The sequence below is a fragment of the Nomascus leucogenys genome, chromosome X, assembly GCF_006542625.1.
Source record: "Nomascus leucogenys isolate Asia chromosome X, Asia_NLE_v1, whole genome shotgun sequence".
NCBI classification, from domain to species: Eukaryota; Metazoa; Chordata; class Mammalia; order Primates; family Hylobatidae; genus Nomascus; species Nomascus leucogenys.
The window spans coordinates 137,042,987-137,069,164 of NC_044406.1; the positions used below are offsets into that span (position 1 = coordinate 137,042,987).

The window sequence follows — 26,178 nt, forward strand, 5'->3', positions numbered from 1 at the left end:
AACAATGGAATAGAAGTTGAATAGGGTATCAGAGTGAATCATGCAAACTAAGGGTAGGTATTCTTTCACAGAAACAAATATATATGTTGCTACCTACATGTATCCTTGGAAGACATGTAAAATATATTTCTTTGAGGAAAAAAGGTTTCCAAAGTCCAGCTCTGGCTGGGGAGGAGCCCCTGTGGGAAGGCGTGCATCTTCTCACAGAGGTCACTACAATAACGGGTGCTGCAGCCACCCAGGGAACACCTCTCCTGGTACCCGCAGCCATTTTCTGCAAGGGGTACAGCTGGGCAAATGCTCAGAGGTGAGAGAAAGAGCATCTCCAACCCATCACTTCAACAAAGAGCCAGGACCCCGGAAGAGGACCCTCCTGAGTGAAGACTGAGAGTCCACCCCTGCACAAAGAGGAGCCACAGAATCCAGCTTAGAGCCTCCTGTCAGCCCTGGAAGACCCCAGCGGCTTTGTCGCCCAAGGACACCTCTCCCCCCACTGTGACCTCAGGGGACTCGGAGTCAGAACCTTGGTCTGAGGGGAGCAGACACCATTCGCAGAGAACAGGGGTCCAGGCTATGCCAGGAATCAAGGGAGGACTGAGGGGCACGCCTACCTCAACCCCTAACCCCAGGACCTCTCGCCTCCTCCCCCACCCCAACTCCCACCCTGGCCGAATCCGGTTCCGCCCCTGCTGTCAACCCAGGTGGCCCGGATGTGACATCTCTGACTTGCGCATTGGGGGTCAGAGAGAAGCGAGGCTGTCAGTCTGACCAGCAACTCGAGATCCACGGAGGGAAGCAGGCTCAGGCTCTGTGAGGAGGCAAGGTGGGGGCAGGCTGTGCTAGTTATCAAAGTCAGGACCCTAAGAGAGAGCTGAGGGTTCCCCACCCCCATTCCTATCCACCACCCCATTCCCATTCCCTTCCACACTCCTAACCCAATCCACACCCTCATCCCCTACCAGCATCCCTATCCTCCCCAACCCTGCACCACCCTCATACCCCCATCCCCAATTCAACCCCCGCACCCTCATCCCCCACCCCACACCTGCACCCCCACCCCCAACACCCATACCCCCATCCAGGCAGGATCCCCGGTTCCGGCCCCGCTTTCAACCAAGGAAAGCCCCAGGTGCCCGGATGTGATGCCACTGACTTGCACACTGGGGGTTAGAGAGAAGCGAGCTTCTCCATCTGACTCGCAGCTTGAGACTGGCAGAGGGAAGCCCGCCCAGGCTCTATAAGGAGGCAAGGTGAGATGCCGAGGGAGGATTCAGGAGGACCCCCACCCCACATAGACGACCCCAAAAAATCCAACACCACCCCTGCTGCAAGCCCTGGGCCACTCCTGGGAAGACTTCTCAGTCGGGGGAGAGGCCACCACCCCACTGCCACTTAAGCCTCAGGGGACTCAGGAGTCAGAGCTTGGGGTGATCAGTGCAAGACGGGTGGGGGCACGCTCTGACAGGCATCAACCTCAGGATCATAAAAGCCAGCTGAGCGTACTCCACCCCTCTTCCCATCCCGCAACCCCATTCGCATCCTCGACACCGTTCCCATTCCCATTCTCACTCACAAACCCATCCACACTCCCATCCTCCACCAGCTCCCCATCCTCCCAAACACCCCATCACCCTCACACCACCATCTCCCACCCCAAAAAACCTGACGCCTCCACTGACCTCACCCCTGCCACCGACCTGAACCCTCCCACCGCCATCCATGCTGAATCGGGTTCCGCTTCTGCTTTCAACCCAAGAAAGCCCCAGGTGCCCGGATGTGATGCCACTGACTTGCGCGTTGCGGGTAGAGAGAAGCGAGCTGCCCTGTCTGACCAGCAGCTTGAGATTGGCGGAGGGAAGTGGGCCAGGCCCTGTGAGGAGTCAAGGTGAGACGCTGAGGGACGACTCAGGAGGCCCCCACCCCAGATAGACGACCGCAAATAATCCCAAAACACTCCTACAAGCCGTGTACCACCAGTGGGCAGACTTCTGAGTCTGGGGAGCACACCACCCCACTGCCTCTGAAGTCGCAGGGGACTCTGGAGTCAGAGTTTGGGGTGATTAGTGTAAGACTAGTGAGGGCAGGCTCTGCCAGGCATCAACCTCAGGACCCTAAGAGAGGACTGAGCGTACCCCACCCTTATTCCCATCCCCCATCCCGTCCCCTTTCCCATTACCATTTGCACTACCAAACCCATCTGCGCCCCCATCCCCCACCAGCACTCTTACACTCCTCAACCCCCCACCTCTCTCAGACCGCCATTTCCCAACCCAAAAACCCCGGCCCCTCCACCAACCTCACCCCTCCCGCCCCCATCCACGCTGAATCGGGTTCCGCTTCTCCGTTCGACCCACCCCCAAAAACTCGCCCCCCCCCACTGACCTCGCCCCTCTGACCGACCTCACCCCTCCCACCCCCATCCACGCTGAATCGGGTTCCACTTCCGCTTTCAAACCAAGAAAGCTCCAGGTGCCCGGATGTGATGCCACTGACTTGCGCGTTGGGGGTAGAGAGAAGCGAGCTCCTCTGTCTGACCAGCAGCTTGGGATTGGCGGAGGGAAGCGGGCCAGGCCCTGTGAGGAGCTAAGGTGAGACCCTGAGGGAGGACTCAGGAGGCCCCCACCCCAGATAGACGACCGCAAATAATCCCGAAACACTCCTTCCAGCCGTGGGCCACCCGTGGGCAGACTTCTGAGTCTGGGGCGCCCACCACCCCACTGCCTCTGAAGTCGCAGGGGACTCTGGAGTCAGAGCTTGGGGTGATTAGTGTAAGACTAGTGAGGGCAGGCTCTGCCAGGCACCAACCTCAGGACCCGAAGAAGGGGCTAAGTGTACCCCACCCCATTCCCATCCCCCATCCCTTCCCGTTTCCCATTACCATTTGCACTCCAAAACCCATCAGGGCCCCCATCCCCCACCAGCACTCATATCCTCCTCAAATCCCCACCTTTCTCACACCGCCATCTCCCACCCCAAAAACCCTGGCCCCTCCCACCAACCTCATCCATCCTACCCCCATTCACACAGAATCGGGTTCTGCTTCCGCTTTCAACCCACCCCCAAAAAGCCGCCCCCTCCACCTACCTCACCCCTCCCACCGACCTCACCCCTCCCACCCCCATCCACAAGAAATCGGGTTCTGCTTCCGCTTTCAACCCACCCCCAAAAGCCCGCCCCCTCCACCGATCTCACTCCTCCCACCCCCATCCACGCTGAATCGGGTTCTGCTTCCGCTTTCAACCCAAGAAAACCCCCCGTGCCCGGATGTGATGCCACTGACTTGCGCGTTGGGGGTAGAGAGAAGCGAGCTGCTCCGTCTGACCAGCCGCTTGGGATTGGCGGAGGGAAGCGGGCCAGGCCCTGTGAGAAGCCAAGGTGAGACACTGAGGGAGGACTCAGGAGGCCCCCACCCCAGATAGATTACCACAAATAATCCCACAACACTCCTACCAGCCGTGGGCCACCAGTGGGCGGACTTCTGAGTCTGGGGCGCCCACCACCCCACTGCCTCTGAAGTCACAGGGGACTCGAGTCAGAGCTCGGGGTGATTAGTGTAAGACTAGTGAGGGCAGGCTCTGCCAGGCACCAACCTCAGGACCCTAAGAGGGGGCTAAGCGTACCCCACCCCATTCCCATCCCCCACCCCTTCCCGTTTCCCATTACCCTTTGCACTCCCAAACGCATCCGCGCCCCCATCCCCCACCAGCACTCCTGTCCTCAACCACTAACCTTTCTCACACCGCCATCTCCCACCCCAGAAACCCTGGCCCCTCCCACCGACCTCACCCTTCCCACCCCCATCCACGCGGAATCGGGTTCTGCTTCCGCTTTCAACCCACCCCCAAAAGCCCGCCCCCTCCACCGACCTCACTCCTCCCACCCCCATCCACGCTGAATCGGGTTCCGCTTCCGCTTTCAACCCAAGAAAGCCCCACGTGCCCGGATGTGATGCCACTGACCTGCGCGTTGCGGGTAGAGAGAAGCGAGCTGCTCTGTCTGACCAGCCGCTTGGGATTGGCGGAGGGAAGCGGGCCAGGCCCTGTGAGGAGCCAAGGTGAGACCCTGAGGGAGGACTCAGGAGGCCCCCACCCCAGATAGACGACCGCAGATAATCCCGCAACACTCCTACCAGCCGTGGGCCACCAGTGGGCGGACTTCTGAGTCTGGGGCGCCCACCACCCCACTGCCTCTGAAGTCAGAGGGGACTCGAGTCAGAGCTTGGGGTGATTAGTGTAAGACTAGTGAGGGCAGGCTCTGCCAGGCACCAACCTCAGGACCCTAAGAGGGGGCTAAGTGTACCCCACCCCATTCCCATCCCCCACCCCTTCCCGTTTCCCATTACCCTTTGCACTCCCAAACCCATCCGCGCCCCCATCCCCCACCAGCACTCCTGTCCTCAACCACACCCACCTTTCTCACACCGCCATCTCCCACCCCAGAAACCCTGGCCCCTCCCACCGACCTCACCCTTCCCACCCCCATCCACGCGGAATCGGGTTCTGCTTCCGCTTTCAACCCACCCCCAAAAGCCCGCCCCCTCCACCGACCTCACTCCTCCCACCCCCATCCACGCTGAATCGGGTTCCGCTTCCGCTTTCAACCCAAGAAAGCCCCACGTGCCCGGATGTGATGCCACTGACCTGCGCGTTGCGGGTAGAGAGAAGCGAGCTGCTCTGACCAGCTGCTTGGGATTGGCAGAGGGAAGCGGGCCAGGCCCTGTGAGAAGCCAAGGTGAGACCCTGAGGGAGGACTCAGGAGGCCCCCACCCAAGATAGACTACCGCAGATAATCCCACAACACTCCTACCAGCTGTCGGCCACCGGTGGGCGGACTTCTGAGTCTGGGGCTCCCACCACCCCACTGCCTCTGAAGACGCAGGGGACTCTGGAGTCAGAGCTTGGGGTGATTAGTGTAAGACTAGTGAGGGCAGGCTCTGCCGGACACCAACCTCAGGACTCTAAAAGGGGGCTAAGCGTACCCCACCCTTATTCCCATCCCCACCCCGTCCCCTTTCCCATTACCATTTGCACTCCCAAACCCATCTGCGCCATCCCCCACCAGCACTCGTACCCTCCTCAATCACCCACCTTTCTCACACTGCCATCTCCCACCCCAAAAAGCCAGGCCCCTCCACCAACCTCACCCCTCCCACCCCCATCCACGCGGAATGAGATTCTGCTTCCGCTTGCAACCCACTCCCAAAAACCCGCCCCCTCCACCGACCTCACCCCTCCCACCCCCATCCACGCTGAATCGGGTTCTGCTTCCGCTTTCAACCCAAGAAAGCCCCAGGTGCCCGGATGTGTTGCCACTGACTTGCGCATTAGGGGTAGAGAGAAGCAAGCTGCTCTGACCAGCAGCTTGGGATTGGTGGAGGGAAGCGGGCCGGGCCCTGTGAGGAGCCAAGGTGAGACTCTGAGGGACGTCTCAGGAGGCCCCCACCCCAGATAGACGACCGCAAATAATCCCGCAGCACTCCTTCCAGCCGTGGGCCACCCATGGGCGGACTTCTGAGTGTGGGGCGCTCACCACCCCACTGCCTCTGAGGTCGCAGGGGACGCTGGAGTCAGAGCTTGGGGTGATTAGTGTAAGACTAGTGAGGGCAGGCTCTGCCAGGCACCAACCTCAGGACCCTAAGAGGGGGCTAAGTGTACCCCACCCCATTCCCATCCCCCACCCCTTCCCGTTTCCCATTACCCTTTGCACTCCCAAACGCATCCGCGCCCCCATCCCCCACCAGCACTCCTGTCCTCAACCACTAACCTTTCTCACACCGCCATCTCCCACCCCAAAAACCCTGGCCCCTCCCACCGACCTCACCCTTCCCACCCCCATGCACGCGGAATCGGGTTCTGCTTCCGCTTTCAACCCACCCCCAAAAGCCCGCCCCCTCCACCGACCTCACTCCTCCCACCCCCATCCACGCTGAATCGGGTTCCGCTTCCGCTTTCAACCCAAGAAAGCCCCACGTGCCCGGATGTGATGCCACTGACCTGCGCGTTGCGGGTAGAGAGAAGCGAGCTGCTCTGTCTGACCAGCCGCTTGGGATTGGCGGAGGGAAGCGGGCCAGGCCCTGTGAGGAGCCAAGGTGAGACCCTGAGGGAGGACTCAGGAGGCCCCCACCCCAGATAGACGACCGCAAATAATCCCGCAACACTCCTACCAGCCGTGGGCCACCAGTGGGCGGACTTCTGAGTCTGGGGCGCCCACCACCCCACTGCCTCTGAAGTCAGAGGGGACTCGAGTCAGAGCTTGGGGTGATTAGTGTAAGACTAGTGAGGGCAGGCTCTGCCAGGCACCAACCTCAGGACCCTAAGAGGGGGCTAAGCGTACCCCACCCCATTCCCATCCCCCACCCCTTCCCGTTTCCCATTACCCTTTGCACTCCCAAACGCATCCGCGCCCCCATCCCCCACCAGCACTCCTGTCCTCAACCACTAACCTTTCTCACACCGCCATCTCCCACCCCAAAAACCCTGGCCCCTCCCACCGACCTCACCCTTCCCACCCCCATGCACGCGGAATCGGGTTCTGCTTCCGCTTTCAACCCACCCCCAAAAGCCCGCCCCCTCCACCGACCTCACTCCTCCCACCCCCATCCACGCTGAATCGGGTTCCGCTTCCGCTTTCAACCCAAGAAAGCCCCACGTGCCCGGATGTGATGCCACTGACCTGCGCGTTGCGGGTAGAGAGAAGCGAGCTGCTCTGTCTGACCAGCCGCTTGGGATTGGCGGAGGGAAGCGGGCCAGGCCCTGTGAGGAGCCAAGGTGAGACCCTGGGGGAGGACTCAGGAGGCCCCCACCCCAGATAGACGACCGCAAATAATCCCGCAACACTCCTACCAGCCATGGGCCACCAGTGGGCGGACTTCTGAGTCTGGGGCGCCCACCACCCCACTGCCTCTGAAGTCAGAGGGGACTCGAGTCAGAGCTTGGGGTGATTAGTGTAAGACTAGTGAGGGCAGGCTCTGCCAGGCACCAACCTCAGGACCCTAAGAGGGGGCTAAGTGTACCCCACCCCATTCCCATCCCCCACCCCTTCCCGTTTCCCATTACCCTTTGCACTCCCAAACGCATCCGCGCCCCCATCCCCCACCAGCACTCCTGTCCTCAACCACTAACCTTTCTCACACCGCCATCTCCCACCCCAAAAACCCTGGCCCCTCCCACCGACCTCACCCTTCCCACCCCCATGCACGCGGAATCGGGTTCTGCTTCCGCTTTCAACCCACCCCCAAAAGCCCGCCCCCTCCACCGACCTCACTCCTCCCACCCCCATCCACGCTGAATCGGGTTCCGCTTCCGCTTTCAACCCAAGAAAGCCCCACGTGCCCGGATGTGATGCCACTGACCTGCGCGTTGCGGGTAGAGAGAAGCGAGCTGCTCTGTCTGACCAGCCGCTTGGGATTGGCGGAGGGAAGCGGGCCAGGCCCTGTGAGGAGCCAAGGTGAGACCCTGAGGGAGGACTCAGGAGGCCCCCACCCCAGATAGACGACCGCAAATAATCCCGCAACACTCCTACCAGCCGTGGGCCACCAGTGGGCGGACTTCTGAGTCTGGGGCTCCCACCACCCCACTGCCTCTGAAGTCAGAGGGGACTCGAGTCAGAGCTTGGGGTGATTAGTGTAAGACTAGTGAGGGCAGGCTCTGCCAGGCACCAACCTCAGGCCCTAAGAGGGGGCTAAGTGTACCCCACCCCATTCCCATCCCCCACCCCTTCCCGTTTCCCATTACCCTTTGCACTCCCAAACCCATCCGCGCCCCCATCCCCCACCAGCACTCCTGTCCTCAACCACCCACCTTTCTCACACCGCCATCTCCCACCCCAGAAACCCTGGCCCCTCCCACCGACCTCACCCTTCCCACCCCCATCCACGCGGAATCGGGTTCTGCTTCCGCTTTCAACCCACCCCCAAAAGCCCGCCCCCTCCACCGACCTCACTCCTCCCACCCCCATCCACGCTGAATCGGGTTCCGCTTCCGCTTTCAACCCAAGAAAGCCCCACGTGCCCGGATGTGATGCCACTGACCTGCGCGTTGCGGGTAGAGAGAAGCGAGCTGCTCTGACCAGCCGCTTGGGATTGGCAGAGGGAAGCGGGCCAGGCCCTGTGAGAAGCCAAGGTGAGACCCTGAGGGAGGACTCAGGAGGCCCCCACCCAAGATAGACTACCGCAGATAATCCCACAACACTCCTACCAGCTGTCGGCCACCGGTGGGCGGACTTCTGAGTCTGGGGCTCCCACCACCCCACTGCCTCTGAAGACGCAGGGGACTCTGGAGTCAGAGCTTGGGGTGATTAGTGTAAGACTAGTGGGGGCAGGCTCTGCCGGTCACCAACCTCAGGACTCTAAAAGGGGGCTAAGCGTACCCCACCCTTATTCCCATCCCCACCCCGTCCCCTTTCCCATTACCATTTGCACTCCCAAACCCATCTGCGCCATCCCCCACCAGCACTCGTACCCTCCTCAATCACCCACCTTTCTCACACCGCCATCTCCCACCCCAAAAAGCCAGGCCCCTCCACCAACCTCACCCCTCCCACCCCCATCCACGCGGAATGAGATTCTGCTTCCGCTTGCAACCCACTCCCAAAAACCCGCCCCCTCCACCGACCTCACCCCTCCCACCCCCATCCACGCTGAATCGGGTTCTGCTTCCGCTTTCAACCCAAGAAAGCCCCAGGTGCCCGGATGTGTTGCCACTGACTTGCGCATTAGGGGTAGAGAGAAGCAAGCTGCTCTGACCAGCAGCTTGGGATTGGTGGAGGGAAGCGGGCCGGGCCCTGTGAGGAGCCAAGGTGAGACTCTGAGGGACGTCTCAGGAGGCCCCCACCCCAGATGACCGCAAATAATCCCGCAGCACTCCTTCCAGCCGTGGGCCACCCATGGGCGGACTTCTGAGTGTGGGGCGCTCACCACCCCACTGCCTCTGAGATCGCAGGGGACTCTGGAGTCAGAGCTTGGGGTGATTAGTGTAAGACTAGTGAGGGCAGGCTCTGCCAGGCACCAACCTCAGGACCCTAAGAGGGGGCTAAGTGTACCCCACCCCATTCCCATCCCCCACCCCTTCCCGTTTCCCATTACCCTTTGCACTCCCAAACGCATCCGCGCCCCCATCCCCCACCAGCACTCCTGTCCTCAACCACTAACCTTTCTCACACCGCCATCTCCCACCCCAAAAACCCTGGCCCCTCCCACCGATCTCACCCTTCCCACCCCCATGCACGCGGAATCGGGTTCTGCTTCCGCTTTCAACCCACCCCCAAAAGCCCGCCCCCTCCACCGACCTCACTCCTCCCACCCCCATCCACGCTGAATCGGGTTCCGCTTCCGCTTTCAACCCAAGAAAGCCCCACGTGCCCGGATGTGATGCCACTGACCTGCGCGTTGCGGGTAGAGAGAAGCGAGCTGCTCTGTCTGACCAGCCGCTTGGGATTGGCGGAGGGAAGCGGGCCTGGCCCTGTGAGGAGCCAAGGTGAGACCCTGAGGGAGGACTCAGGAGGCCCCCACCCCAGATAGACGACCGCAAATAATCCCGCAACACTCCTACCAGCCGTGGGCCACCAGTGGGCGGACTTCTGAGTCTGGGGCGCCCACCACCCCACTGCCTCTGAAGTCAGAGGGGACTCGAGTCAGAGCTTGGGGTGATTAGTGTAAGACTAGTGAGGGCAGGCTCTGCCAGGCACCAACCTCAGGACCCTAAGAGGGGGCTAAGTGTACCCCACCCCATTCCCATCCCCCACCCCTTCCCGTTTCCCATTACCCTTTGCACTCCCAAACCCATCCGCGCCCCCATCCCCCACCAGCACTCCTGTCCTCAACCACCCACCTTTCTCACACCACCATCTCCCACCCCAGAAACCCTGGCCCCTCCCACCGACCTCACCCTTCCCACCCCCATCCACGCGGAATCGGGTTCTGCTTCCGCTTTCAACCCACCCCCAAAAGCCCGCCCCCTCCACCGACCTCACTCCTCCCACCCCCATCCACGCTGAATCGGGTTCCGCTTCCGCTTTCAACCCAAGAAAGCCCCACGTGCCCGGATGTGATGCCACTGACCTGCGCGTTGCGGGTAGAGAGAAGCGAGCTGCTCTGACCAGCCGCTTGGGATTGGCAGAGGGAAGCGGGCCAGGCCCTGTGAGAAGCCAAGGTGAGACCCTGAGGGAGGACTCAGGAGGCCCCCACCCAAGATAGACTACCGCAGATAATCCCACAACACTCCTACCAGCTGTCGGCCACCGGTGGGCGGACTTCTGAGTCTGGGGCTCCCACCACCCCACTGCCTCTGAAGACGCAGGGGACTCTGGAGTCAGAGCTTGGGGTGATTAGTGTAAGACTAGTGGGGGCAGGCTCTGCCGGACACCAACCTCAGGACTCTAAAAGGGGGCTAAGCGTACCCCACCCTTATTCCCATCCCCACCCCGTCCCCTTTCCCATTACCATTTGCACTCCCAAACCCATCTGCGCCATCCCCCACCAGCACTCGTACCCTCCTCAATCACCCACCTTTCTCACACCGCCATCTCCCACCCCAAAAAGCCAGGCCCCTCCACCAACCTCACCCCTCCCACCCCCATCCACGCGGAATGAGATTCTGCTTCCGCTTGCAACCCACTCCCAAAAACCCGCCCCCTCCACCGACCTCACCCCTCCCACCCCCATCCACGCTGAATCGGGTTCTGCTTCCGCTTTCAACCCAAGAAAGCCCCAGGTGCCCGGATGTGTTGCCACTGACTTGCGCATTAGGGGTAGAGAGAAGCAAGCTGCTCTGACCAGCAGCTTGGGATTGGTGGAGGGAAGCGGGCCGGGCCCTGTGAGGAGCCAAGGTGAGACTCTGAGGGACGTCTCAGGAGGCCCCCACCCCAGATAGATGACCGCAAATAATCCCGCAGCACTCCTTCCAGCCGTGGGCCACCCATGGGCGGACTTCTGAGTGTGGGGCGCTCACCACCCCACTGCCTCTGAGGTCGCAGGGGACTCTGGAGTCAGAGCTTGGGGTGATTAGTGTAAGACTAGTGAGGGCAGGCTCTGCCAGGCACCAACCTCAGGACCCTAAGAGGGGGCTAAGTGTACCCCACCCCATTCCCATCCCCCACCCCTTCCCGTTTCCCATTACCCTTTGCACTCCCAAACGCATCCGCGCCCCCATCCCCCACCAGCACTCCTGTCCTCAACCACTAACCTTTCTCACACCGCCATCTCCCACCCCAAAAACCCTGGCCCCTCCCACCGACCTCACCCTTCCCACCCCCATGCACGCGGAATCGGGTTCTGCTTCCGCTTTCAACCCACCCCCAAAAGCCCGCCCCCTCCACCGACCTCACTCCTCCCACCCCCATCCACGCTGAATCGGGTTCCGCTTCCGCTTTCAACCCAAGAAAGCCCCACGTGCCCGGATGTGATGCCACTGACCTGCGCGTTGCGGGTAGAGAGAAGCGAGCTGCTCTGTCTGACCAGCCGCTTGGGATTGGCGGAGGGAAGCGGGCCAGGCCCTGTGAGGAGCCAAGGTGAGACCCTGAGGGAGGACTCAGGAGGCCCCCACCCCAGATAGACGACCGCAAATAATCCCGCAACACTCCTACCAGCCGTGGGCCACCAGTGGGCGGACTTCTGAGTCTGGGGCGCCCACCACCCCACTGCCTCTGAAGTCAGAGGGGACTCGAGTCAGAGCTTGGGGTGATTAGTGTAAGACTAGTGAGGGCAGGCTCTGCCAGGCACCAACCTCAGGACCCTAAGAGGGGCTAAGTGTACCCCACCCCATTCCCATCCCCCACCCCTTCCCGTTTCCCATTACCCTTTGCACTCCCAAACCCATCCGCGCCCCATCCCCCACCAGCACTCCTGTCCTCAACCACCCACCTTTCTCACACCGCCATCTCCCACCCCAGAAACCCTGGCCCCTCCCACCGACCTCACCCTTCCCACCCCCATGCACGCGGAATCGGGTTCTGCTTCCGCTTTCAACCCACCCCCAAAAGCCCGCCCCCTCCACCGACCTCACTCCTCCCACCCCCATCCACGCTGAATCGGGTTCCGCTTCCGCTTTCAACCCAAGAAAGCCCCACGTGCCCGGATGTGATGCCACTGACCTGCGCGTTGCGGGTAGAGAGAAGCGAGCTGCTCTGACCAGCCGCTTGGGATTGGCAGAGGGAAGCGGGCCAGGCCCTGTGAGAAGCCAAGGTGAGACCCTGAGGGAGGACTCAGGAGGCCCCCACCCAAGATAGACTACCGCAGATAATCCCACAACACTCCTACCAGCTGTCGGCCACCGGTGGGCGGACTTCTGAGTCTGGGGCTCCCACCACCCCACTGCCTCTGAAGACGCAGGGGACTCTGGAGTCAGAGCTTGGGGTGATTAGTGTAAGACTAGTGGGGGCAGGCTCTGCCGGACACCAACCTCAGGACTCTAAAAGGGGGCTAAGCGTACCCCACCCTTATTCCCATCCCCACCCCGTCCCCTTTCCCATTACCATTTGCACTCCCAAACCCATCTGCGCCATCCCCCACCAGCACTCGTACCCTCCTCAATCACCCACCTTTCTCACACCGCCATCTCCCACCCCAAAAAGCCAGGCCCCTCCACCAACCTCACCCCTCCCACCCCCATCCACGCGGAATGAGATTCTGCTTCCGCTTGCAACCCACTCCCAAAAACCCGCCCCCTCCACCGACCTCACCCCTCCCACCCCCATCCACGCTGAATCGGGTTCTGCTTCCGCTTTCAACCCAAGAAAGCCCCAGGTGCCCGGATGTGTTGCCACTGACTTGCGCATTAGGGGTGAGAGAAGCAAGCTGCTCTGACCAGCAGCTTGGGATTGGTGGAGGGAAGCGGGCCGGGCCCTGTGAGGAGCCAAGGTGAGACCCTGAGGGACGTCTCAGGAGGCCCCCACCCCAGATAGATGACCGCAAATAATCCCGCAGCACTCCTTCCAGCCGTGGGCCACCCATGGGCGGACTTCTGAGTGTGGGGCGCTCACCACCCCACTGCCTCTGAGGTCGCAGGGGACTCTGGAGTCAGAGCTTGGGGTGATTAGTGTAAGACTAGTGAGGGCAGGCTCTGCCAGGCACCAACCTCAGGACCCTAAGAGGGGGCTAAGTGTACCCCACCCCATTCCCATCCCCCACCCCTTCCCGTTTCCCATTACCCTTTGCACTCCCAAACGCATCCGCGCCCCCATCCGCCACCAGCACTCCTGTCCTCAACCACTAACCTTTCTCACCCCGCCATCTCCCACCCCAAAAACCCTGGCCCCTCCCACCGACCTCACCCTTCCCACCCCCATGCACGCGGAATCGGGTTCTGCTTCCGCTTTCAACCCACCCCCAAAAGCCCGCCCCCTCCACCGACCTCACTCCTCCCACCCCCATCCACGCTGAATCGGGTTCCGCTTCCGCTTTCAACCCAAGAAAGCCCCACGTGCCCGGATGTGATGCCACTGACCTGCGCGTTGCGGGTAGAGAGAAGCGAGCTGCTCTGACCAGCCGCTTGGGATTGGCAGAGGGAAGCGGGCCAGGCCCTGTGAGAAGCCAAGGTGAGACCCTGAGGGAGGACTCAGGAGGCCCCCACCCAAGATAGACTACCGCAGATAATCCCCCAACACTCCTACCAGCGGTCGGCCACCCGTGGGCGGACTTCTGAGTGTGGGGCTCCCACCACCCCACTGCCTCTGAAGACGCAGGGGACTCTGGAGTCAGAGCTTGGGGTGATTAGTGTAAGACTAGTGGGGGCAGGCTCTGCCGGACACCAACCTCAGGACTCTAAAAGGGGGCTAAGCGTACCCCACCCTTATTCCCATCCCCACCCCGTCCCCTTTCCCATTACCATTTGCACTCCCAAACCCATCTGCGCCATCCCCCACCAGCACTCGTACCCTCCTCAATCACCCACCTTTCTCACACCGCCATCTCCCACCCCAAAAAGCCAGGCCCCTCCACCAACCTCACCCCTCCCACCCCCATCCACGCGGAATGAGATTCTGCTTCCGCTTGCAACCCACTCCCAAAAACCCGCCCCCTCCACCGACCTCACCCCTCCCACCCCCATCCACGCTGAATCGGGTTCTGCTTCCGCTTTCAACCCAAGAAAGCCCCAGGTGCCCGGATGTGTTGCCACTGACTTGCGCATTAGGGGTAGAGAGAAGCAAGCTGCTCTGACCAGCAGCTTGGGATTGGTGGAGGGAAGCGGGCCGGGCCCTGTGAGGAGCCAAGGTGAGACTCTGAGGGACGTCTCAGGAGGCCCCCACCCCAGATAGATGACCGCAAATAATCCCGCAGCACTCCTTCCAGCCGTGGGCCACCCATGGGCGGACTTCTGAGTGTGGGGCACTCACCACCCCACTGCCTCTGAGGTCGCAGGGGACTCTGGAGTCAGAGCTTGGGGTGATTAGTGTAAGACTAGTGAGGGCAGGCTCTGCCAGGCACCAACCTCAGGACCCTAAGAGGGGGCTAAGTGTACCCCACCCCATTCCCATCCCCCACCCCTTCCCGTTTCCCATTACCCTTTGCACTCCCAAACGCATCCGCGCCCCCATCCCCCACCAGCACTCCTGTCCTCAACCATTAACCTTTCTCACACCGCCATCTCCCACCCCAAAAACCCTGGCCCCTCCCACCGACCTCACCCTTCCCACCCCCATGCACGCGGAATCGGGTTCTGCTTCCGCTTTCAACCCACCCCCAAAAGCCCGCCCCCTCCACCGACCTCACTCCTCCCACCCCCATCCACGCTGAATCGGGTTCCGCTTCCGCTTTCAACCCAAGAAAGCCCCACGTGCCCGGATGTGATGCCACTGACCTGCGCGTTGCGGGTAGAGAGAAGTGAGCTGCTCTGTCTGACCAGCCGCTTGGGATTGGCGGAGGGAAGCGGGCCAGGCCCTGTGAGGAGCCAAGGTGAGACCCTGAGGGAGGACTCAGGAGGCCCCCACCCCAGATAGACGACCGCAAATAATCCCGCAGCACTCCTTCCAGCCGTGGGCCACCCATGGGCGGACTTCTGAGTCTGGGGCGCTCACCACCCCACTGCCTCTGAGGTCGCAGGGGACTCTGGAGTCAGAGCTTGGGGTGATTAGTGTAAGACTAGTGAGGGCAGGCTCTGCCCGGCACCAACCTCAGGACCCTAAGAGGGGGCTAAGTGTACCCCACCCCATTCCCATCCCCCACCCCTTCCCGTTTCCCATTACCCTTTGCACTCCCAAACCCATCCGCGCCCCCATCCCCCACCAGCACTCCTGTCCTCAACCACCCACCTTTCTCACACCGCCATCTCCCACCCCAGAAACCCTGGCCCCTCCCACCGACCTCACCCTTCCCACCCCCATCCACGCGGAATCGGGTTCTGCTTCCGCTTTCAACCCACCCCCAAAAGCCCGCCCCCTCCACCGACCTCACTCCTCCCACCCCCATCCACGCTGAATCGGGTTCCGCTTCCGCTTTCAACCCAAGAAAGCCCCACGTGCCCGGATGTGATGCCACTGACCTGCGCGTTGCGGGTAGAGAGAAGCGAGCTGCTCTGACCAGCCGCTTGGGATTGGCAGAGGGAAGCGGGCCAGGCCCTGTGAGAAGCCAAGGTGAGACCCTGAGGGAGGACTCAGGAGGCCCCCACCCCAGATAGACTACCGCAGATAATCCCACAACACTCCTACCAGCTGTCGGCCACCGGTGGGCGGACTTCTGAGTCTGGGGCTCCCACCACCCCACTGCCTCTGAAGACGCAGGGGACTCTGGAGTCAGAGCTTGGGGTGATTAGTGTAAGACTAGTGGGGGCAGGCTCTGCCGGACACCAACCTCAGGACTCTAAAAGGGGGCTAAGCGTACCCCACCCTTATTCCCATCCCCACCCCGTCCCCTTTCCCATTACCATTTGCACTCCCAAACCCATCCGCGCCCCCATCCCCCACCAGCACTCGTATCCTCCTCAACCACCCAGCTCTCTCACACCGCCATCTCCCACCCCAAAAACCCTGGCCCTTCCACCAATCTCACCCCTCCCACCCCCATCCATGCGGAATCGGATTCTGCTTCCGCTTTCAACCCACCCCCAAAAACCCGCCCCCTCCACCGACCTCACTCCTCCCACTGACCTCACCCCTCCCACCCCCATCCATGCTGAATCGGGTTCCGCTCCCCCTTTCAACCCAAGAAAGCCCCAGGTGCCCGAATGTGATGCCACTGACTTGCGCATTGGGGGTAGAGAGAAGCGAGCTGCTCTGTCTGACCAGCAGCTTGGGATTGGTGGAGGGAAGCGGGCCAGGCCCTGTGAGGAGTGAAGGTGACACGCTGCGGGAGGACTCAGGAGGCCCCAACCCCAGATAGACGATGCCAAACAGTCTCGAACCACTCATGCTCCCAACCCTGGGCCACCCGTGGCCAGAATTCTGAGTCTTGGGCGTCCACCACCCCACTGCCTATGAAGTCGCAGGGGACTCTGGAGTCAGAGCTTGGGGTGATCAGTGCAAGACTGGTGAGGGCAGGCTCTGCGAGACATCAACGTCACGATCGTAAAAGCCAGCTTAGCCTACTGCACCCATATACCCATCCCCCAACCCCATTCCCATCCCCTACCCCATTCCCATTCACACTCACAAACCCATCCACACTCCCATTCTCCACCAGCTCCCCATCCTCCCAAGCCCCCCACCACCCTCATACCGCCATCTCCTACCCCCAAAAACCCGCTCCCTCCACCGACCTCACCCCTCCCACCGACCTCACCCCTCCCACCCCCATCCAAGCTGCATGAGGTTGTGCTTCTGCTTTCAACCCAAGAAAGCCCCAGGTGCCCGGATGTGATGCCACTGACTTGCGCACTGGGGATTAGAGAGAAGCGAGCTTCTCAGTCTGACAGGCAGCTTGGGATTGGCAGAGGGAAGCTGGTCCAGGCTTTGTGAGGTGGTATGGTGAGAAGCTGAGGGAGAACTCGGGAGACCCTCTCCTCCCCAGATAGACGACCCCAAATAATCTAGCACCCCTCCTGCTTCCAGCCCTGGGCCACCCGTGGGCGGACTTCTGAGTCTGGGGCGCCCACCACCCCACTGCCGCTTAAGCCGCAGGGGACTATGGAGTCAGAGCTTGGTGTGATCAATGCAAGACTGGTGGGGGTAGGCTCTGCCAGGTATCAACGTCAGGACCCTAGGAGAGGGCTGAGTGTCCTCCACCCCCATTCCTGTCCCCTACCCTGTTCCCATTCCCATCTGCACTCCCTACCCCATCTGTACCCCCATTCTCCACCTGTGCCCCTACCCTCCCCAACCCCTCCACCAGCCTCATACTCCCCTCCACCACCCCTACCTTCATCCCCATCAGTGCAGCATCCGGTTCCACCCCTGCTTTCAATCCAGGCAAGCCCTGGGTGGCCAGATGTGATGCCACTGACTTGTGCATTGAGGGTTAGAGCGAAGTGAGGTTCTGGGTCTGAAGGGCGGCTTGAGATTGGCAGAGGGAAGGTGGCCCAGGCTTTGTGAGGAGGCAAAGTGAGACTCAGAGAGAGGATTCAGGACACCCCTATCCCTGATAGAGGGTCCCAGCCCTGGACTACCCTGCGGAGGCTGACTTCTCAGGCTGGGCCGCCTCTAGCTTCCCACCCCACCACCACCTGTCCCCACGCCCCGTCCCCACAGGTGACTCTGGAGTCAGAGCGTGGTGTGACCAGGGAAGGGCTGCTTAGGAGAGGGTGCCGTCCAGGCTCTGCCAGGCATCAAGGTCAGGAATCTCATGGAGGACTGAAGGCTCCCAAGAGCCCACTGCAATCCCCACTCCCGTGACCCAACCCCCACTTCATTGCCATTCCCACCCCTATACCTCAACCCAGATCCCCATCCGCTTTGCCTTTCCACCCACACCCTTCCCACCAGAACCCCCACCCCGGCCCCCACCCTGGTGGACTACGGTTCAGCCCCTGCTGTCAATCCAGGAAAGCCCCTGGTACCCGGATGTGACGCCACTGACTTGCTCATAGGGAGTTAGAGCGAAGTGAGATTCTCCTTAGGGGCAGCTTGAGATCAGCATAGGGAAGCGAGCCCAGGCTCTGAGGAGGCAAGGTGAGTGGCTGAGGGAGGTCTCAGAAGGTCCCCTCCCGAGATAGAGGGCCCCAAGTAATCCAGCACCACCGCTGCTGCCAGCCCTGGACCACCCAGGGGCAGACTTCTCAGGCTGGGCTGCTCCCCACCTCCGCCCCCTTTGCAATGCGTTTGTTTAAGCCGCAGGGGACTCTGGAGTCAGAGGTTGGTGTGATCAGGGAAGGGCTGGTTAGGAGAGGGCATGGCCCAGGCCCTGTCAGGAATCAAAGTCAGAAACCTGAGAGGGAACTGAGGTCCCCCAATATCCCAGTCTAACCCCCACTCCCACAAATCCCCTGCCATTTTGCTGCTCCATTTCCCATTCCTTGCCCTTCACCCTCACTAGGCAGAATCCAGTTCCCCTTCTGCTATCAATCCAGGGAAACCGCAGGCTTGGTGCTGGGATGTTTTGGGAGTCAGAGAATCAAGGGCATGGTCCTGAGGGGCCAATTGAGATCGGCTGAGGGGAGCTGCGAGGCAAGGTGAGACTCTGAGGAAGGACTGAGGAGGCCCCCACCCAAGATAGAGGAACCCAAATAATCCAGCGCAGCTCCTGCTGCCAGTCCTGGACCACCCGGGAGAAGACTTCTCAGGCTAGGCCGTCCCAGCTCCCACTGCCACTAAAGCTACAAGGGACTCTAGAGTCAAGAGCTTGGTGTGCCCAAGGCAGGGCCCAGGCTCTGCCTGGCATTGGGGTCAGGACCTTGAGAGGGAGCTGAGGGCCCTACACTCCCACCCCATCCACATTCCAACATCCCCACCCCCATCCAGATCCCCAGCCCCATCCCCAACTCTGTTTTTCAGAATCCATTTTGTCCCCTGCAGTCAACCCTCGGAAGACCTGGGAATGGTCAGGCACTCGGATCTTGACATCCACATCGAGGGCTGAAGGAGGGAAAGGGTTTGGTATCATGAGCAGAGCCTAAGGGTAGCAGAGGGAGGACCCTGGCCTTCCTGGAAGATGAGGAAGGCCTCAGGAGACCCAGCACCCCAAGGCAGGGACCCCACCCCACCTCTGTCTGGGAATGAGGTGCCTCCTCTTTTAGCCTCGGGAATCCAAGGGATGGCGACTCAGGTCAGCAGAGGGGTGGGTTCCAGCCCTCCCAGGCTCAAGGAAAGGAAGACGAGGGAGGACTCAGGGGGCCTTGCATTCCAGATCAGTGGAGACCTGGGCCCTGGGAGGTCCTGGACAAGGTAGCCACCTGTAGCTCATACTTCCTGCACCTTCGAGGTCACAGAGAGGAGAGGGCTGTGGTCTGAGGAGTGGTACTTCAGGTCAGCAGAGGGAGGAGTCCCAGGATCTACAGGACCCAAGGTGTGCCACACTTCATGAGGAATAGGGATACCTGTGGCTCAGAAAGACGGGACCCCACAGAATCTGGCTGTCCCCTGTTCTTAGCTCAGGGAGGACCAGAGGAGGGATGGCCCTATGTGCTAATCTCACTTGTACCACAGGCAGGAAGTTGGGGAACTTTCAGGGAGATGAGGTCTTGGAGTAAAGGGGCAGTGTCTGCTTATCTCGGGGTTGGGGGTTGAGGAAGGGCAGGTCCTGTCAGGAGCAAACATGAGTAACCCATAGGAGGCCATCAGAACCCTCACCCCAGAACCAAAGGGGTCAGCCCTAGGCACCCCACACAGGGGTGACAGGATGTGGCTCCTCCTCATTTCTGATTCCAGATCTCAGTGAGGTGAGGACCTTGTTCTCAGAGGGTGACTCAGGTCACCACAGGGACCCCCATCTGGTCGACAGATACAGTGGTCCCAGGAGCTGCCAAGAGTCCTGGTGAGGAATGTGAGGGAGGATTGAGGGTACCACAGGGCCAGAACACAGATGATGACCCCACAGAAATCAGCCCTGCTCCTGTTGTCACCCCAGAGAGCATGGGCTTGGCTGTCTGCTGAGGTCCTTCTCTCATCCTGGGATCACTGGTGTCACGGATGGGGAGGCCTTGGTCTGAGGGGGCTGCACCCAGATCAGTAGAGGGAGGGTCCCAGGCTCTGCCAGGAGTTAAGGTGAGGACCAAGCGGACTCCTCACCCAGGACACATGGGTTCCAATGAGTTTCGACATCTTTTGTTGTCGTTCTTTGGAAGACCTAGGCACATGTGGCCAGATGTGGGGCTTCTTATGTCCTCTCAGGCATGTGAGCTCTTGATCTGAGTTTCTCAGGCCAGCAAAAGAGTGGGATCCAGGTCCTGCCTGGAGAAATGTGAGGGCCCTGAGTGAACACAGTGGGGATCATCTACTCCATGAGAGTGGGGACCTCACAGAGTCCAGCCTACCCTCTTGATAGCACTGAGGGACAGGGGCTGTGCTTACAGTCTGCACCCTAAGGGCCCATGGATTCCTCTCCTAGGAGCTCCAGGAACAAGGCAGTGGGGCCTTGGTCTGAGACAGTGTCCTCAGTGCCAGCAGTGAATGTTTGCCATGAATGCACACCAAGGGCCCCACCTGCCACAGGACACATGTGACTCCAGAGAGTCTGGCCTCACCTCCTTACCTTCAGTCCTGCAGAATCGACCTCTGCTGGCCGGCTATACCCTGAGGTGCTCTCTCACTTCCTCCTTCAGGTTCTGAGGGGACAGGCCAACCCGGAGGACAGGATTCCGTGGAGGCCACAGAGGAGCACCGAGGAGAAGATCTGTAAGTAAGCCTTTGTTAGAGCCTCCAAGATTTGGTTCTCAGCTGAGGCCTCTCACATGCTCCCTCTCTCCCTAGGCCTGTGGGTCCCCATTGCCCAGCTTTTGCCTGCACTCCCGCCTGCTGCCCTGACCAGAGTCATCATGTCTTTTGAGCAGAAGAGTCAGCACTGCAAGCCTGAGGAAGGCGTTGAGGCCCAAGGAGAGGCCCTGGGCCTGGTGGGTGCGCAGGCTCCTACTGCTGAGGAGCAGGGGGCTGCTGTCTCCTCCTCCTCTCTGGTCCCTGGCACCCTGGAGGAAGTGCCTGTTGCTGAGTCAACAGGTCCTCCCCAGAGTCCTCAGGGAGCCTCTGCCTTACCCACTACCATCAGCTTCACTTGCTGGAGGCAACCCAATGAGGGTTCCAGCAGCCAAGAAGAGGAGGGGCCGAGCACCTCGCCTGACGCGGAGTCCTTGTTCCGAGAAGCACTCAGCAAGGAGGTGGATGAGTTGGTTCATTTTCTGCTCCTCAAGTATCGAGCCAAGGAGCCGGTCACAAAGGCAGAAATGCTGGAGAGAGTCATCAAAGATTACAAGCGCTGCTTTCCTGTGATCTTCGGCAAAGCCTCCGAGTCCCTGAAGATCATCTTTGGCATTGACGTGAAGGAAGTCGACCCCACCAACAACACCTACACCCTTGTCACCTGCCTGGGCCTTTCCTATGATGGCCTGCTGGGTAATAAGATCTTTCCCAAGACAGGCCTCCTGATAATCGTCCTGGGCACAATCGCAATGGAGGGCGACTCTGCCTCTGAGGAGGAAATCTGGGAGGAGCTGAGTGTGATGGATGTGTATGATGGGAGGGAGCACAGTGCCTATGGGGAGCCCAGGAAGCTGCTCACCCAAGATTGGGTGCAGGAAAACTACCTGGAGTACCGGCAGGTACCCGGCAGTGATCCTGCGCGCTATGAGTTCCTGTGGGGTCCGAGGGCTCTGGCTGAAACCAGCTATGTGAAAGTCCTGGAGCATGTGGTCAGGGTCATTGCAAGAGTTCGCATTTCCTACCCATCCCTGCGTGAAGCAGCTTTGTTAGGGGAGGAAGAGGGAGTCTGAGCATGAGTCGCAGCCAGGGCCATGGGGAAAGGGCAGGGCTGGGCCAGTGCATCTAACGGCCCTGTGCAGCAGCTTCCCTTGCCTCGTGTAACATGAGGCCCATTCTTTACTCTGTTTGAAAAAAGTAGTCAGCGTTCTTAGTAGTGGGTTTCTGTTTTATTGGCTGACTTGGAGGTTTATCTCTGTTTCCTTTTACAATTGTTCAAATGTTCCTTTTAATGGATGGTTGAATGAACTTCAGCATCCAAGTTTATGAATCGTAGTTACGTATATTGCTGTTGATATAGTTTAGGAGTAAGAGTCTTGTTTTTTATTCAGATTGGGGAATCCATTCTACTTTGTGAATTTGGGACATAGTAACAGCAGTGGAGTATGTATTTAGAAGTGTGAATTCACCGTAAAATACGTGAGACAAAGAAATTAAAAGATACTTATGCCTCAGTCTATTCTGTAAAATTTAAAAAATATATATGCATACCCGGATTTCCTTGGCTTCTTCTTGAATGTAAGAGAAATTAAATCTGAATAAATAATTCTTTCTGTTAACTGGCTCATTTCTTCTCTAGGCACTGAGCATCTGCTCTGTGGAAGGCCCAGGATTAGTAGTGGAGATACTAGGGTAAGCCAGACACACACCTACCAATAAGGTATTAAGAATCTAGGAGCTGCGGTCATATAATTAAGGTGACAAGATGTCCTCTAAGATGTAGGGGAAAAGTAAGGAGTGTGGGTATGGGGCTCCAGGTGAGGGTGGTCGAGTGTAAATTCCCTGTGTGGGGCCTTTTGGGCTTTGGGAAACTGCATTTTCTTCTGAGGGATCTGATTCTAATGAAGCTTGGTGGGTCCAGGGCCAGATTCTCAGAGGGGAGAGGGAAAAGCCCAGATTGGAAAAGTGCTCTGAGCAGTTCTTTTTGACAGTGGGTGAACAGAGAGGAGCCTCTACCTGGGGCAGGAATGGAAGGTGTCTTGCGCTTTTGTCCCAGTGTTGTTGAACACAGTGCATGAGGTAGGTGGTGGACACCCATTATTTGCAAGGGCTTTCTGTGAGATAAGTGTATGTCTTCCCCAAAAGGGAGACCCAGAAGCCACTGGCCAGGTGCTTTTCTACCTGGCTGGGACAACCAGAACTGACTATTAAAAAGGCATTCTAATTAGGTTATCTCAAGTGCAATTTGACCAATTGTAAGCAGGGGCTAGATTTTGGGTGGTAACAAAATGAAAATAGTGGTATGGATGGAAAAGCAGCTGGGAGTGAGGGAAGGAGTTGGTCTTTGACTCAAATTCTAGGAGCTTGGAGCTGCATCTGGCTGGGGAAAACTCCCACACCCTCAAATTTTGAGGAACATTCTCTAAGTGGTAATTCTTACTGAATTTTATGGATGAAACTTCCTTTTCTGGCTAATTATTCCGTGCCCTGTTGAGCTGTATATTCTCTGATCAACAACAAAATCCCAGAATGCTAGGGTCTGGGGTCAAATAATACTAGAAATAACAGCCATCTGCCATTCCTTAAACTTCTAATTTAATTCCAGGCCCTGAGCCAGGTGCTTCACGTACATTGCACACACTCCAACAGTCCTACTAGATGGCTTATCAAATCTGCTTACAGATGAAGAATTCAAGGCTCACAGGGCTTGTGAATTGGGACATAATAACAGAGTATTTCCAGGGCATCCCCAGGCTCATGTGGCTAGTAAGGAACAGGGCTGGAACCAGACCCCTGCTCTGAATTCCTTTAGAGCCCGTGCTGTTCCCATTCCCCCCAGCCTGAGGTTGACCTCCTGACTGGTACTTTATTTCTCTTCTCAGCACTGCACCATGTATCTCAGGTGACAAAAACAAGGACCTTGAGGCCAACATTACTAAAAGCAGGGTTGGAGAAGGTGGCAATGAGAATCAAACACCATTTGGGGCTGGTTTGCGCTGGGTTCCTTGAGAGCTGAGTCTGCCCAGGTGTGGGCATTTCTGTCCAGTCTCAGCACTTTCTGGAACTACAGCGCATTTCCTCTGGTCACTTCCATGTGGTCTTGTCTGACTCTGGAACCTTCCCTGCTGACCACCTTGTCACTGGTCCCCACAGAACAGCCCAAAATCACCTGCTCACCTCTTGACGGAGCATTCTGGGACAGTAGAAGTCTTCTGGCTGTCCTATCTCTCACCCAGGAAGCCATGTGAGATAAGCAAACTTTTTGATATAAAATTCACATAGGGACAGTGGCTTTTAGACAGCTGGGTACCACTCTGGTTATCTTCAACACAGTCTCCAAGTGTTTTCCGAATGGGTTGAGTAGAGTCTGATTTGCCATATTATCCATCAGTTTTTGGCATGTCACCCCGAAGTTAATAGGGGTTTGGAACCACCTTGATACTTGAAATTGGACTTTAACAGGGTGTTTTATTTGGAATCCAGCTCTGAACACATACACAGATGAATGCTTTACAACCAAAGCCTCCCTCATGAGTATTAGGTGGGGAAAAACTTTGAAAATCCTAGTGGAACAAACATCTACATACTGAGGCTGAATTCCTGAATCCCTATAGTCTCCCAGGAGGTGAAAAATGATTCCTTGGAATACATGTCAGCTCTGATGAAAAAGGAATAATTAAGCAGCCTTCTACTGCCTCTTGTATGCTTAACTCCCCCATGGAAAAATACTGGCTTTCAGTGTGCCTAGAGGCACCTGACAGGTGTTCAGGCATGTGGAGGGTAGCAGAGACTCACAGGTTAAGATTTTAACTAGGAATCAAATGAAGAAAATATTCTCGGTGTACTTAGAGGGAGCTCAATGAGAAGAACTTACGAACACAAAGAAGGAAATAACAGACACTGAAGTCTATTTGAGGTAGGGAGGGTGGCAGGAGGCAGAGGATCAGAAAAGATATCTATTGGGTACTGGGCTTAATACAGGGATGATGAAATAATATATAGAACAAACTCCTGTGACTCTTATTTATGTATGTGACAAACCTTCACATGTACCCGCAAACCTAAAATAAAAGTTAAAAAAAAAAAAGGGCATTGCAAAGGGAGGCCTTCCTGCTGAGACTTTCAAGATTCTTGGACAGTTGTGATCCTACATTTGAAAGCATCAGTCACATATTAGGCACTCGAACAATCTGGAGAACTTCAAGGCAAATTTGACCTTCTCAGGAACTCCTCCTAGAAATGAGATGGATTGTGTAACATCAAATTATAATATTAATAGTTGCCTTTTATTGAGCACTTACTCTGTAACAGTTTATGGGGGAGACTATAGTCCTCACCCACGCCTTGTCTTCCTCTCTTTCCTTGACACGTAGGAACAGCACAGTTCACCTGCAGTTAGGAAGAATAGTGTGACGACCCCTTACCACTGAAACATGAGCAGAAGCGTTGTTTGTCACATCCAGGCATGTGAGAGCCAATGTGCCATTTCCATGCTTTCTCCCTCCTTTCAATGGCAAACATGGCAGCTTCAGTTTGAGATGATGGAATCACAAGGTGGAAGTAATATGGATCCCCAGGTCATGTGGGAGTGGAGAACCCCCGCCAATCCACATCAGAACTTAGGTGTGCATAAAATCAACTTCTGTTGTGTCAAGCCATTGAAATGTCAGGGTTTAGGCTGGGCGCGGTGGCTCACGCTTGTAATCCCAGCACTTTGGGAGGCCGAGGCGGGCGGATCACGAGGTCAGGAGATCGAGACCACGGTGAAACCCCGTCTCTACTAAAAATACAAAAAAAAAAATTAGCCGGGCCTGGTGGCGGGCGCCTGTAGTCCCAGCTACTCGGAGAGGCTGACGCAGGAGAATGGCGTGAACCCGGGAGGCGGAGCTTGCAGTGAGCCGAGATTGCGCCACTGCACTCCAGCCTGGGCAACAGAGCGAGACTCCGTCTCAAAAAAAAAAAAAAAAAAGAAATGTCAGGGTTTGTCTGTTGCATCAGCTAGCGGTTACTTTAACTGACACAGCTGCTATTTCTGTCGTTAGATGTAAATATTTTTTATTTAAAAGATAGTTGTTTGTATATTCTTATTGCAAAAATTATAGAAATGTAGATAATTTATAATTTTAAACTTTGCAAAGCTCTTCCACGGTTTAGCCCCCTCCTCAGAGGTCCCACAATTAACCATCTGTTGTGTATTATTTTAAAGCTGACTCTAGGCTCTTCACTGACACATAAACTGTAACAATATATTATTTTTATTTAATATAAGAGAATAACGATGTACGTATTGATCTGCCACTAGTGTTTGTCCCTTCATAAAATGGATATGGGATCTTTCCACAACAGCACATATATACATCTATCTCTCTTTTGATACTACTTTCTATAATTCTAAAGTAGACATGCACCATAATTAATTAAACTCTTTCTTCCTAGTAAATACATTATTTACCATTTGCTGTGTGATAA

General features: G+C 57.9%; 1 protein-coding gene across 8 annotated transcripts; it reads left to right on the forward strand.

Moving 5' to 3' along the window:
- Positions 1 to 775: 775 nt before the first annotated feature.
- Positions 776 to 22,328, forward strand: MAGEA4 (MAGE family member A4). Of its 8 annotated transcripts, none has more exons than XM_030806763.1 (3): positions 776 to 823; positions 20,622 to 20,694; positions 20,770 to 22,328. In XM_030806763.1, exon 3 carries the CDS (start codon positions 20,835 to 20,837, stop codon positions 21,780 to 21,782), a length of 948 nt encoding a protein of 315 aa, XP_030662623.1. In that variant the 5' UTR covers positions 776 to 823; positions 20,622 to 20,694; positions 20,770 to 20,834; the 3' UTR covers positions 21,783 to 22,328. The 8 variants fall into 8 exon arrangements, with proteins under 8 accessions (XP_030662623.1, XP_030662621.1, XP_030662619.1 ...); XM_030806761.1 differs by lacking the exon at positions 776 to 823 and adding an exon at positions 1,164 to 1,250; XM_030806760.1 differs by lacking the exon at positions 776 to 823 and adding an exon at positions 1,785 to 1,885.
- Positions 22,329 to 26,178: the final 3,850 nt, after the last annotated feature.

Coding starts and splice junctions, on each gene's coding strand:
- MAGEA4 (XM_030806759.1), top strand. CDS start 20,751: ATGCTCCCTCTCTCCCTAGGCCTGTGGGTCCCCATTGCCCAGCTTTTG.